The sequence below is a fragment of the Apteryx mantelli genome, chromosome 9, assembly GCF_036417845.1.
Source record: "Apteryx mantelli isolate bAptMan1 chromosome 9, bAptMan1.hap1, whole genome shotgun sequence".
NCBI classification, from domain to species: Eukaryota; Metazoa; Chordata; class Aves; order Apterygiformes; family Apterygidae; genus Apteryx; species Apteryx mantelli.
In genome coordinates this window covers 8,105,956-8,121,003 of record NC_089986.1, presented here as the reverse complement: position 1 = coordinate 8,121,003, position 15,048 = coordinate 8,105,956, and the positions used below count along the sequence as shown (strand labels likewise).

General features: G+C 41.0%; 1 protein-coding gene across 1 annotated transcript in view; it reads right to left on the bottom strand.

The window, feature by feature from the left end:
* The window catches only part of NAALADL2 (N-acetylated alpha-linked acidic dipeptidase like 2), a 401,471-nt gene that overhangs the window by 245,738 nt on the left and 140,685 nt on the right, over nt 1-15,048 (bottom strand). Inside the window, exon 3 of the mRNA XM_067301422.1 lies at nt 6,930-7,200. Coding sequence (XP_067157523.1) covers nt 6,930-7,200 — 271 coding nt within the window. The remainder of the gene's footprint in view (nt 1-6,929; nt 7,201-15,048) is intronic.

The window sequence follows — 15,048 nt, the reverse complement described above, 5'->3', positions numbered from 1 at the left end:
CAAAAGCTTTTTCTCGTGACATTCTGAGCCCGTGCACAGGTTCTGAAATTTTGACAGGTCACATACCCACCCCACAGACTTCTACCAGCTACACCTGGATACCAAGCTTAGACTTGCCTATGGTTAGTAACTGGGTCATCTTTTTTATTTTAATACACATTTTTAAGAATTCAGTTCTTACATATATATTTTTGAACCAGCTGTATCGGAGCTGAAACTACATTCTGCACATTTCTTCATTCTCCTCTGCAAAGCTTTCAAAAGATATTTGCTTCAAAGGGTTTTTTCCTGAGAGAAGCGTTCTTGGCTTTTTGGTCTTTCTTACTATTAAGCCTCTGTGTCAGGGTTTCTACCATTCCCAAAAGCAGCTTCTAACAGAGAATATCCTTTGCTTTCACACCAAAATTCGTCAGCAATGATGTCAGACAGATAGTTAAAATCTACCCTGATCAAATTGTTCCTATTATGATAGCTTTATCCTCGATTATTTTAGATTATGGTTACAACATGTCATCTATACTCAGCTTTATTTTTAATAAGACCTTATTCACACTCTTTTCAAGTGGTGGTATTAGAAAATCAAGGTCGTTTAAGCTTTCAAAATACTGGAGAAATTTCAAGAAAAGAAAAAGATCAAGAAAAAGAGCCCTGAAAAACGCACCACATAGCTCACAGCAGAAACCGCAGTCTGCTTGTCCTTCCTCCTCCGCGAAGGATATTGCCTTTGCAAAATCAAGCGAGGAAAATCTCATCATATGATGCGATGGCACTGAAACACAGGTATGTTGTAGGTAGGTTCATATTTACTAAGAAGGACATTGAAAAGGAAATGCAGGCGGCCAGGAAGCACTACTTCAGCAAAAGGTGCCTCGCGATTCTGCGGAAAGATTCCCATTGCGCTTGGAGTACTTCGCTATCCGGTCCTGCAAACACCATTAGCAAAAAGTGGGCATGAAAGAAGAGTAACTTTATACTTTTAACTTTGATATAACCTGCTGAATTGAACAGGTAATTGCAGCTTGCTTGGTGCAAATTATAGTGATCTGTTACATCTTTGGATATCCAGATTCGCTCCTCATTAATTATTAATTACATTAACTTATTTATTACTAAAAGGTGATTACTAAAATATTACTAGAACATGAGTACAGTATTAGTTCCAGTAGTAGTACAGTATTCTCAGGCAATTAAAAACCAGCAACAGGTTTTGCAGTAGTAGCCGTTTGCATCTTTGAAACCCTGCCCCTCAGTGATACGACATCTTGCAGCGATATTAACTGAGCTATTGCGCATGATAAACTATTACTGTTATTTTTAGGGAAATGTGCAACGTATTTATTAATGATTACATGATATATGCCAAAAAGTGACAAGATTTTCTGCAGCAAGTCTCCTCAGTGATCGTTTCCGTAGTTCTGGATTGCAATTTTAAATTATATAACCTTCACATTGCATTTCACAGCTTTCCGTAGTTAATTATAACAGATTGGCAGCTGTGCTCTAGTTAATGTTAACTGTTGCTTTCTATTTAAAGGTCAACTCTACTCCAAAATCCATAGTCTTGACTGTCTTGAAAATTTGCTTTGCCTACTTGGTATGCAAAGCAGTGGTTTAAGTTATGATTATTTGTGGAAGACATTTCTGAGAAACTCCTCTATAAATAAAAGGTAAATAAAGTCCCTCTAAAGCATGTAAATTTTACAAAAATCACATGATTCTTCTCATGTGCATGTGTTATTCAACCTATAGCCCTAACCGTCTGCAAACTGATTTCCGTAGCTAAAGATTCTTTTTAGCTAGTACATGTCTCTTCAGAGAAGAGATTTAAGGAAACGTTAATAGAGATGATAATGAGCTAAACTGGCATGCCTAAAAGAATTAAATGCATACTTGTATCAAGATTCCCTCTAGCTTGATATTTTGCACCAATGTGCTATCAAAAATGACGGAAAGACTTAGGGTGAGATGCTGTGATTATTTAATCTGAATTATATGCACTCTCTGCCACGGGAATAAGGAGACATGTAAGCGAACGTGCTTCAGAAGGCTCATTTGCAAGTTTTGCCTGGGGACCAAAATAACCTGGAGCAGAATAATATTTTAAAGTTTTCCAAAGCCAACCTGCTGACTCCAATCTTAATTCAGAAATACTGTTAAGGAAATTAACACTGATTAGCTAGAGGGAAGCTAAGTTAATAAGGGCACACTAATCACATTCCCAGCACAACGAAGCTCAATGCGATCAAATGAAAGCAAGCTGTCGGGTCAACGAGTTCCTGGTGCGAGTGCCGCCAGAGGAAGCTGCTCGCAGCTTTTGGATGCGGGGCTAGAAGCAGGGAGAGCCGGAGCACAGCGAGGCAACGCAGGGGGGGCTGCAGCGCTGCGAAGGCTCAGCAGGGAGGGCAGGGAGCCAGCGGGCACCCAAAAAAGCTGCGGCGAGTGCGAAAGTAGAGGTGAGAGGAGCAGGCATTGGGGGAGAGGAAGACGCCCGTCCACCTGTGCAGAGCGAAGGACGTGGGAAGGAAGGGGATGGGAGGATGCTGTACATCTCAGCACAGCCATGGGAAAATGCGGCAGGGAAGCGAGTAAGCAGCCCTCCTTGCGGAAGGAGGTCTGACAGGAATCCGAGTACCCCTTCCTTTATTCCCCTCTTGCCAGGATTAAAAAACGGTGAGAAGATCACAGACTGAGATGAACAGACTGCATTATTCTTCTTGTATTGTTCTGGGTTGCATTAATCTCAGTGGCGAGTTCTCATTAAGCGGAGAAAATGTCACTGATGGAAACGAACCAGAGCAGGCGGATACGCTATAGACAGACGTGGAGAACCGCCTCTGCATATCGGAGACTCAAGCAGAGGCAAACAGCTGGCAGCCTCACTGCTCTGCTCCTCTCAATGGTACAGTGGCTTCCTGCAGCCCCTCCAAGCTAATCAAAGATATCGCTGGCCTGGCCAGAAGTAAAAGTGCCTAAAATCAGCAGCCCCTTGGAACAGAGGGCTGCAGAGAACCAGCATGGAGGTGAAGCAAAGCAGTGGAGGAGTCTAAGCAGTTAGGGGATAGGAACGGAGAAGAGGTCAAAGTAGAAAGGAGACATGTGGGTGTTAGAAGCGTCTCGGAGACAGGGATGATTCATTTCTATCCACAGAAACCCTCAAATCCCTGCCTGCATGTGTGTTTCCATTTCAAGACCTGTTAATGCTGATACTTATGCTGTTTCTGCATCCACCCCCAGTTCCTGAACCAACATAGTCCAGTCAGCGTAGGAGGTGATGGTCCAGGAAAGGAACATGATGTTTTCCTGGGCTGGCTGAGACTGTTCAGGACGAAAAAGGGAAAGGATGAAGGCACAGCAAAGGAACTAGCAGTCAGTCAGAGCCTTCTGCAGACAGATACTTATTCCCCAAGAGTCAGTCAACTGGAGTGTAGCATGACTAGTGCTATATAACACAGGAAACCCAGCACCTGCATTTTTGTTAAAGGTATGACAGCAGATTTAGGAATGACAGAAGTTCCTTGCAGACTTCTATAAAGCAAAGAGTAATTTTAAAGCCCTGAAAGCAAGGTCAGGAAAAATTCAGGTCACACAAACAACTTCAGAAAGCGAGGGAATACAGAGTAAATATAATCTTCATTTTATTTAGCCATCTTCAAATGTTGTGTCAACACACCAACCATTACATCTGCTAAGATTCTCCCTTTACAGTTGCTAAAGAAACAGGGAACAGAGCAGATGAACATTGCAAAACCAAAACTGAACACATTCCTTTTCCTAAAATTCACTGTACTCGGTGGGCCTACTTTAAACAACCCACCCAGATCACCTAAGTACCACCCAGCCTTCTGCTGCGGTTCCAAGACGAAATCCTTACTTACTCTTCACTAAGCTCTGGAGATCGCTGCTGTGCATGTTAACAGATGGGCTACAACATGCACCTACAGTCACACAACGTTCAAATTTGGTACTGAAAGGAGCATGCTTGATCTCCGCAGGTTCACGGCCACCTCTCCGCGTACCACGCTGACAGCTCCCCAGCTCATCCCTTCACCGCTCTGCCAGAGACGGCAAACGCAGCCACAGCTCGGGCAGACAAACGCTGCAAAGCAAAGGCGAGGAACACTACATTTGGATTCACCGGGCTGCATTCACTTAGAGCTTGCTAGATTTGCTGTTTGACACTAGATTTTGCTTCCATGCAGAAATCGGATGCAATGTAATTTCCCTTTTTATTTACTCTGTTGGCCAGAGTAGCTTTCTTGTTTTCATCAAACAAAAGGTTTAAACCCTATAAAAGATAGTTAAGTTTTATTAAAAATACGTTTCACAGAAGTCATTCTTTCCTTAAACTGACCTGGTTTATGTACATTATTTACATAACCACTGTAATACCTATTTCAAACCTGACAAGACAGCTCTCTCTAGAACGGTAGGCTGTCCTGCCTGTCAGCGTGATGGGTAAACAGTGTCACCTTCTCAGGGCACATGAATTATAGAGAAGCAGTAAAGTGCACCATCCATCACAATGGCACTAAGTAGGTTTTTGAAGCAGATTTAAGATATCACAAATGCTGTTTAGACTGTTACCAGAAAGCACAAATTGGACAGCTCATATACAATGGCCATATGATGAATGGACATGACAGGTCTTCAAAGAAAATGAGTTCTGCTATTCTACAAATAACCTTGTCACAAGAAAGGAGAACTATAGCTCTACTGCTAGCCAGACTGCAATAACTTAATGGTTTTATTTGCCTGAACTTCTAGCAAACCAAACATACAAAAGAGATGCAATGAAGCAGCAGTACTGAAGCAATTTAAGCAATTCAACTGATTATGTGACACACAATAGAAACTCTCCATTATGGTTGCAAAACATTTGTAAGAAAATTATTCAGATTATGAGTAGCTGTTGCAAGGATACCTTTTCACAGGAAAACCCTCAAGATGTTGCAATCACAACCCACTGCAACATATTCAGAACAGACAATTGGCAGTTTTGCTGCATGCAATTATGTCTCCCTCTGAAGGCTGATCCCAGCAACAACCACCACCTGCTACTTCTCATTTAAGGATTTTCTAACTTCACTTAGTCTAAATAGTAGAGATTTTTGTATAAGCTTGAAATCACTACCGATTTCTCTATAGCCTACACAAATAGGTTAATCTCTCTTTTAAGGCAAAGCTCTGTAGATCTAAAGACACTTCGGGCAGACTCTTCAAAGATTAAAAAAAAAATCTGAAATGGTGGGAAGGTGCCTGGTATCTCAAACAACTGACTATAAAAACTGTGTACAGGCAGTCAATTGTTGGCTCAAGTATAAGCTTCTATTTTGAAAAAGCCAAGTTAAACCCTATTGATGATAAGCGTTTCAGCTGTATACATAGTCCTGATCCCTGCAGAATCCAAGCATAGAGAAAAGTATCCTGAAATATAACTGAGCCTGGTACATGTGTAGCTGGTAAGTACATCAGTGGTTTTCCCTGGGATGCTGGATTTCCTTCAATCTAATGAATTTGTTAGTAACAACATTTACATTCATGAAATAAACCTTGAAGGCCACAACTGTATTTTTATCTCATTACAGTTACTAGTCTTATTAGACTAGTACGAGAAAATAACATTACATATTGCGCTTTCTGACAAATATAAGCCAAACCCTTTCATTAGTACTTTTTACTACCCACAAAAAAGAAGAGTTAAAGCACACATCATGAAGGTTAAGACTCACCCTCGCCTACTTCATTTCACCTCTTAAAAACAAACCTCAATATAAAGTTTTTTGTTTTGTTTTGTTTTTTCTTTCTTAAGTGATGGAGCCCTGGAACAGAAGCTGTAATGAGATAATGAGTATGACACTCAACCCAGAAAGCAGACATAAAGCACACAGAAAAAGGAGATGCAGAGAAGTCTGTCTCCCAGAGAGGAGCAGGAGCTCCACTCCACCCCTCTGTATCAAGGGAATCCCTTGGGTTAAAAGGTTTGGAAGCTTCTGAGAAAGAGATGCTGAAGCTTGCAGACCTCAGGACAAGGAACTGAAAGGGTCCGACTTTCTACCAACCCTCAGATTTCTTTCTACCAACCCTGAATTTCAGTCCAAAATTCAAAATATTTTAATAGTTCATAAAATGGGATAGTTAACATCATGCAACTTTCCCCACTTTGACCCACCACAAGAAGATCTGCACAGTGCCTAACATTTTATGAATTATGGGCAAACACTTCCAAAAGAAAAATGCACAACTATTGCATTTTACTGGTAAAAATTAATTGATATGCTATAAATATTATTAAGATATTCAGAAAGTATAAAGGTATTCTGGAAGAGGTATCCTCCAAACTCAAAAACCATTGCAGTCTATTCCTATTTAGTCTATTAATGATCTAAGTCATGAAAACAAATCTATCTTTTAAACAATAGTCAAATGAACTAAGGCTAAAAAAAAGCCCTGCATCATTGTGGGCAACACACAATAATTTTCTAGAGGAGAAAGAAAACAGTAATGCAATTAACAGTGAAATTTACACTGCAGCTTTTATATTTCAGAAATGTTTATTCACATTTATAGTATTTCAGAAAGGTAAATGGAAATGACTGCCCCTTTGTATGCCCCCAATGTATTTGGGCAGCAAATACAGGAAGGTAGCCAGTGAAGACACATGCAAGATGTTTTTGTTGACAAGCAATAGATGCTAATTCATCAACTCAGATGATGTGTTGTTTTTTTTTTTTTTTTTTAATATCCTATAAGGCCTTCAGACCTGACTAATTTTTAATTTTGAATTGAGATTTGGGCCAATTTTATTTTACCTGAATATGTTAGTTACCTTCAGGCTGGGCATTCGACCACACGTACTTTGCCAGCCGAATTCAACAAACACTGTTGTTTTCTATTTCACCAAAACCAACAGAGACAAATGGTCACGTTACCTCAAGAGTCCCTTTGGCAGAGTACGCTGCATACGAGTACAGGAGGTCTTGGCTATGAAGCTTTTTGGTTTCTCTGTTGCACTGTTGTCCACTAGGATAAAAGCATTCACCGCTGTTTTTCAGAGTTATTGTATTTGAAGAAAAGCCCGGCAGGTCAAGCAAAACAGAGTAATTTGCTAGCTGAACATCTTCAAGGCCAAGAGAAGTCCACCGAGCCAGAATTTTCATTGCAACATCTGTATCTTCTTCTCTAGGGAACTGTAACAAATCTCTGGGAAAAAAAAAGAAAACACAAGTTTCTGTTTATTCTCCCCCCAATACACTTGTACCTTGTCAACATGCAGCCGTCCATAATTTTATTTATGTGAAGTATGGGATCCATAATGGATCAAACATGCAAAAAATTGCCCTTCATATTCTTCGCAAATAATTCCTTACCAGTTATGAGACAAAACAAACAAAGTCAAACCCTCTCTTTTGGAAATAAAAAAGGGAATAAATGTTTATAGGAAAAGCATCCAACTAAAATGTAGAGAATCCCAAAGAAATTATCACAGTAATTGCTTCAAAATTAATCTCTGTGATGCTGATCAAGTTTCTGATATTGCATCAATTTAACCAACCATTTAATGTAAAAGAATGTAATCTGAAGTAATATTTCGGGGACTTCAGGGAGGGAGTCATGCTGAAAATTAGTTATAATTATGTTTGGCTTAAATTCATCAAGTAAAGCAAAAATTTGCTGAGCAGAATGGAACTGTCTCCCCAAATATTATCTTTTTTGTCAGAAAGTTTCCCTTAGACTTCACACCTATAAAGGATTACCTGAGCCAACAGCTTGGCAAGCAGCACAGAACAGGTGCCTGGATATTATTTTGGCACTATCTGCCCCCCCGGGCCAGCAGAGACTTCAGAAGGGTTAGTTTGGGCTTATATCACTGGGTCTGTATCACTGTTCGACACCTGTGACCAGACAGACCCCGGGATGAACATGAGGACAGCACTGAAAAACCACCTTTCCCTCTCCCACCAGCAAATGCCAAAAGAGCCCGAGTGTAGAGAGTGTATTAAGGATAACTTTATAGCAAAGAGACACTGCAGGGACACCTGAAAGGTCTCCGCTTACTTATGTAAAGTGCCTGTGCAGCACGAGTGAAAAACAGTATTATTCAAATGTTCAGATCAAAAGCACTAATCAAAAGCAGAGCAAAAAGCTTAAAGAGCCATATGCTGAATTGCATGAGGATTTTCAATCGAGTTAGGTCTGCAAACCTCGCAGGACTGAGAAGTAAGAGGAAGGATCACACAGGCATTAATTTCCAAGAACAGAGATCACAGAATGGTTGAGGTTGGAAGGGACCTCTGGAGATCGTCCAAATCCAAGCCCCCTGCTCAAGCAGGGTCACCCATAGCATGTTGCACAGGATCATGTCCGGGAGGGGGTTGAAAATCTCCAGAGGAGGAGACTCCACAACCTCTCTGGGCAACCTGGTCCAGTGCTCTGTCACCCTCACAGTGAAGAAGTTTTTCCTCATGTTCAGATGGAAGTGTCTGTGTTTCAGCTGGTGCCCGTTGCCTCGCGTCCTGTTGCTCGGCACCACTGAAAAGAGTCTGGCCCCATCCTCTCGACACCCTCCCTTCAGATACTTGTACACATTGATAAGATCTCCTCTCAGCCTTCTCTTCTCCAGGCTAAACAGGCACAGCTCTCTCAGCCTTTCCTCATAAGAGAGATGCTCCAGTCCCCTAATCATCTTTGTGGCCCTTCGCTGGACTTGCTCCAGTAGTGCCACATCCCTCTTGTACTGGGGAGCCCAGAACTGGACACAGTACTCCAGGTGTGGCCTCACCAGGGCTGAGGAGAGGGGGAGAATCACCTCCCTCCACCTGCTGGCAACACTCTTCCTGATGCACCCCAGGACACCGTTGGCCTTCTTGGCCACAAGGGCACATTGCTGCCTCATGCTTAACTTGATGTCCACCAGCACTCCCAGGTCCTTCTCAGCAGAGCTGCTTGCCAGCAGGTCAACCCCCAACCTGTACTGGTGCATGGGGTTATTCCTCCCTCCCCAGGTGCAGGACCCTGCACTTCCCTTTGTTGAACTTCATGAGGTTCCTCTCTGCCCACCTCTCCAGCCTGTCCAGGTCTCTCTGAATGGCAGCACAGCCCTCTGGTGTATCAGCCACTCCTCCCAGTTTGGTATCGTCAGCAAACTTCATCCAGGTCAGTGATGAAGTTGAACAAGACTGGACCCAGGACTGACCCCCCTGGGGGACACTGCTAGCTACAGGCCTCCAACTAAACTCCGTGCCACTGATCACAACCCTCTGAGCTCCGCCATTCAGCCAGTTCTCAATCCACCTCACCGTCCACACTTCCTGAGCTTACCTATGAGGATGTTATGGGAGACAGTGTCGAAAGCCTTGCTGAAGTCAAGGTAGACAACATCCACTGCTCTCCCCTCATCTACTCAACCAGTCATTCCATCATAGAAGGCCATCAGTTTGGTCAAGCATGATTTCCCCTTGGTGAAGCCATGCTGACTACTCCTGCTCACATCTTCTCCTCCACATGCTTAGAGATGACATCCAGGATGAGCTGCTCCATCACCTTTCCAGGGATGCAGCTGAGGCTGACTGGCCTGTAGTTCCCTGGGTCCTCCTTCTTGCCCTTTTTGAAGACCGGGGTGACATTGGCTTTCTTCCAGCCCTTAGTCACCTCTCCTGTTCTCCATGACCTTTCAAAGATGATGGAGAGTGGCTTAGCAATGACATCCGCCAGCTCCCTCAGCACTCGTGGGTGCATCCCATCAGGGCCCATGGATTTGTGCGTATCAAGTTTGCCTAAATGATCTCTAAACCAATCCTTCTTGACCAAGGGAAAGTCTTCCTTTCTCCAGACTTTCTCTCTTGTCTCCAGGGTCTGGAATTCCTGAGGGCTGGCCTCAGCAGTAAAGACTGAAGCAAAGAAGGCGTTCAGTAACTCTGCCTTCTCTGCATCCTTCATCACCAGGGCACCCACAACACAGACACTTGCTGAAATCTCGTTCACAAACTTCCCTTCACAAAAAGACCAATTTTCAAAAGATGCTTAGGTGCCTTACGGTCTCTAATGGAACTTTGAAAAATACCTTGGCCATCTCGCACGCATCAAAAGCAACCGCTGAATAATGTCCAGGCTTTTAAAAACCATTATTGCAACGGATAGGTATTTGAGAATCCCACCACGTGCACAGCTGCCTTTACGGGCACCTCAGTGCTTTTAAGAATTCAGCTGCAAGAGGCACAGGCAAGTTACACCAAACTGAACGTACTGATCCTGCTTCCAGAGAGGTCCGCACTAACCCCAAAGGGAACACCACAAAGGTAAATTGAGGGCAGAAAAAGCACATAGACTTCCCCCATTCCCAACCAAATTAGCGTATAGTTTAACAGACCATTAAAAAAAAGAACATTTACTACCTAAACAATGTGCCAGCTGTAACATTTTCTACTATAGCCTGGAAAAAGGTCAAATAAGGTATATTGCATTCAAATGTCTAATGCCCGTCACATTATAGGGATGAAATAAATATTCTAGCATCCAATGGGTTTTAAAAAATGCTCTAAAGAGATGTATTGTATCGTAGTCTTCATTACAATAGCAGGATTACTGGTGTACGAAGTTCAAAATCTTTACAAGAACAATGAACTTAGGTTAAAGATTTCAGAGATTCTGTAAGGAGGAATAATTGTCAAAGGTCATTCTTCAGATTTAATCTTTTTAAGTTATCTAAAATAAGTCTTCAAGCAGCCTGCACAAAATGGACAAGTTAACCCAATCCATAGCATATTGCAAGTCTCCAATTTCATCTCCTGTGCCCACTACTGTAATGACAAACTTGGGCAATACAGAAATATAGAAAGTTGTTTGATTAACACAGTCCTTAGTAGAATATCCACATTTCCCACAGGCGACAGAAACATTAATAAATAATCACAAGAAACGTACCCCATACCAATAATATTGTGGCACATTTCAACAAGCGTTCAGTCTCAATAAAAGGAACTAATAAAAGGAGAAGATACAATAATCAAATTGCTCCCTCAATAAGTTGCTTTCCACTCCATAATCAAATAAGCATGCCTTTGAAACCTGTGTGACAGCATATCTGATTAAGTCAAAGAAATGAAAATACTCACTGTTTACTCCATAATTTCTTTACAGGATGTTAAAATCAAATTGCAAATTATGACACACATTTTATTAAAATAACTCAGCAGCTAGACTTCTTTGATGAGTTTTATGAACAACATAACACCAAGATTTTTTTCACAATGTCTTACAATGACTGAGCTACTTATCATCTTTGATACAAGTCTCCTGATTGCACGGACCTATAACCAGAGATCGATTTGTCTCTATTTTTATTACATACTACTTGGATAAGAAGTATAATATGTAAAAACAGTATTTCCTAAAACAGACCAAATTCACAACACTGTAATGTTTGACAGCCTTTCCTGGCTGTTAAAGAGAAAACCCAGCACTTCACATGCACTTCATAGTCATTCTCTACACCGTTACCAATGTCAGTTAATTTACTTCTTAAAACTGCCAGGGCATTAAGATTCATGGTATTAAGATCTAAGCAGCTGAAAGAAACAGGCCCTCAGGATGATTATGTTTCTCACTTTTGCAAGCTGTTGCATACTTAGTAGGAATCGATAGCAATGTGATTGCCAATTTCCATTTCCAGTACTGCTTTTAATAACGTCAGCCAAATTTTTTATTCCCTTACATTAAAATGATACTTTATTCAGCTACTTGTTCGGCTTCAATCAATGGGAATATCGACAAAGTTAATGGTCAGGTCTGTTACTGTAAATCTGCATGATTTATTGAAGTGGAGTCACCAAGGACTTAAGATTTGGTCTCAAGTTAGAATCAACATTAAAAAATGTAACAGTAACAATCAGAATAATATTGTGTCTTTAGCTGATGATCTCAAAGAGCTTTCCATTGCTCTTTCCATTACCTTCTAACATAGGTAGATAAAACAGGCCATAAGCTTGTTTTGATATATATTCTGCTCCACCTCAAATATGCTAGGTTCCTAGGCTGAAAAAAGGACTAAATTGCGCTTAAAACTTAGAAAGCAGACACTTTCTCATTTAGATAAGGTAGAGTTTTCCCACTTCGATATCATGAAAACATTAAGAAAATTTTTATGAAGACCCATGCTTATGCTTCCTGAGCAAACAAGATTATTTTACTGTCTGACCTGCCAAATGTCCTGGCAAGTTAAGACAAGCCGACCAGTCCTGTTGAAGGTTCAAAGTCCTAAAGCTAAGAAAATAAGTTGAAATAAGTTGAAAATACACCTGTAATAAAGCCAGGCTTTTTGCAGTCTCTGCAGCTTCAAAAGACAAATATATAACAGATGATTATAAAGGATAAATGAACACACAAAATACAGGAATTTCATTTTAAAATTGGTAACCATGGGGAACATGGAGCTGAAGCAGCTTAATGGAAAGACATTTGCTATAACAGCACTTATTTCAACACAGCTTCCTGAAGAGAGGAGAAAGGTATTCCAAATAAACCAGCTCTTCATCGCCAGTGCTACACCAGAACACTACGAAATACCATTCAAAGGATACTGAAAACTTACAGTAGGTCAGTCCACCAGGCAAAAGACAGAAAAATTTAACTGTATGACAGTTCTTCATCAGACAATCCTATTAAACTGATACAACCCCCCCCCCAGAAAAAAAAACACCTAGAAGCAAATCTAAAACCGTAGTAGAATTCTATAGAATTGCTCTTACAGATCTATAGGAAGAAAATTTTTCCTCAGATATGAAGAACTTTGAGAGAAGATTTTATTTATTATTTTAAAGATTAAATGCCTATATCTCAACAAGAGTGGGAAATGCCCTATACATACTTGCTTATTAAAAAAACCCACAGATTTCAGTTTTACAGAGTTAGAAGTAAATCTAATTTTCATTTTCCCAATTTTTGACCATTAGGTTTTACTTCTTTTCCTTCCAGTTCACTGAAATTGTTGATAAAGCAACTATTGGAATTTTAAATAAGAACTAAGAACAAATACAATTTGGGAATTTTGATTTGCCAATTTTGCAGCTGGGAAGCTGTTTTCAAACTTTGTGGGTCACAACAAATTCACCAGACAATCTTCTGCATGAAGCTGCTGTTTCAGATCAAAGAGTTACCTTGCCTAACATGCCAATTCCAATAGTGTCTGGTGGCAGATGCTCAAAGAGTGCAAGAAATACGCCATGCACAGTTATCGTATTTTTAGGTTTCCATGAATATGCCTTTTTTTTTTTTTTTTTTTTTTTCCTACTCACAAACTTTATCCAGGTAGAATTTGAAAAACGTTTACATACGTTGAGGATTTCAGAACCCATATCAGTCCATTAAGAGCTGAGACGCTGCAGCTGAGGAAGAGCTCAACCTGCCCATAGCGCTTGCACAAACCAACGATTCAGATCCATCGCGTATAGCGGGTACACGCAGTTAACTGAATGTTTCCATGAAACATGACCTGCCCTAGCCACATCTGCTTGCATTTCAATTCCATGTTCCTGCTAATTAGGCTGCTCTACTGGGTGGTCTCCAACCTCACCAGTCAGGTTTCCTGTGGTCTGGACTGAGGGCCAACAATTTGCTGTTTCCAAAGCAAAAAGCCAAGTCCAGGAGAGGATCAGTATTTATCAGAGGGTTAAAATATTTAACATGCCCTTAAAGAAACGTTCTCATGGTGCAAATGGTTGACTACATACAGTTTACATGCAGGATAGGATGCAATTGCCTAAAGCTACCTAAAACCACTTCAGGCTCTTTGGGCTACATCACAAGACCTCCAGCAACTGCTCCAGAAAGCAGCTCTCCCACAGGCCCCCATCACTGCATATACGTTCTGAATACTCTGGGCATCCAAAACAGCGCTATTTTTAGCACTGATAAGAATATTAATTTTGTGGTCATGGATCACAGGAAATCAAAGCTAATGGTACCGCTTTCCTTTGGGGCATCTCCTAGGAGGTGGGCCTTTCTTCCAGCCCTGTTTTGTTCTGGTTGACAGAAAAATTTACCTGTAGCTCACCAGAATAGAGTGATGCCTGCACAGTCTATCCTAATGAAGGGAAATCTAAACCTACGCTCATTCTTGGGTAACAATATATAGCCTTTTCTAGCAAAGACGACATTTACAGGTATGCATCTGTATGTCTCTGAATGCTACACAGTGCCTACAATACAGATATCATGCTATTTTATATAAGAAAGTATGATTTATGAGAGGTTTTGTTTTTTTTTTTTAATCTTCCACAGATACAGAATAAATATATTTTACAGGACTACAAAAAAATACCTAACATCAGACAACAGAACAACGACCCTAGATTCAGTCGTGCCGTCCTTTAACAGAAAAATGCTTTTCATTTATTTTAACACATTGCGTGCTTTTGGGTATTTCTGAAATAAATGCAAGTGACTCAAGTCTTCTATACAGAAAATGATAGAGTGTGCAGGCAAAAACCACTTCGAAACACAACTTCATAACATGTTTGTACCATGTTTAGATCCACCCGCCACATTAGACTGCTGCAGTGGTAAGTGACCCTAAGCACCCTGCCCTACCATGGTGAAAGCGCATGCACTATTTTTCCGAGAAGTTCTTTATCAAGGGATTGAAGAACACACTCAGATCTTGATCTCTGCTGTTCTGAACTGGGCTATTTTATACAGTTTTTTTCTCATTACAGGACTTAAGAATTTTGTTACTGCCCACTGCATTAGGCAGTCAAATCCCTTTTATATGATTTAAAGGCAACTAATGGGATAGTCCAAAGTCTCCCTTGCCAACACCAGGACGCCAGCCAACCTTGCATGTCAAGGCAGATGGTGGAAGGCATTGAAAAATGACTGTGATGTTTCCATTCTGTGTTCCTAAAGTTTATTGAAAAGCAAGCAATTACTTGTTCCTGCACACTAAACTCCGCTAAGTGAGGAATTTGCCATAAGCGAGCTTTCCAAAGCCTTTGCATGCCAGTTATGCTGACACCTAGCCAGCACTCAAATCTCCCAAATGGGTCAGAACCTAAG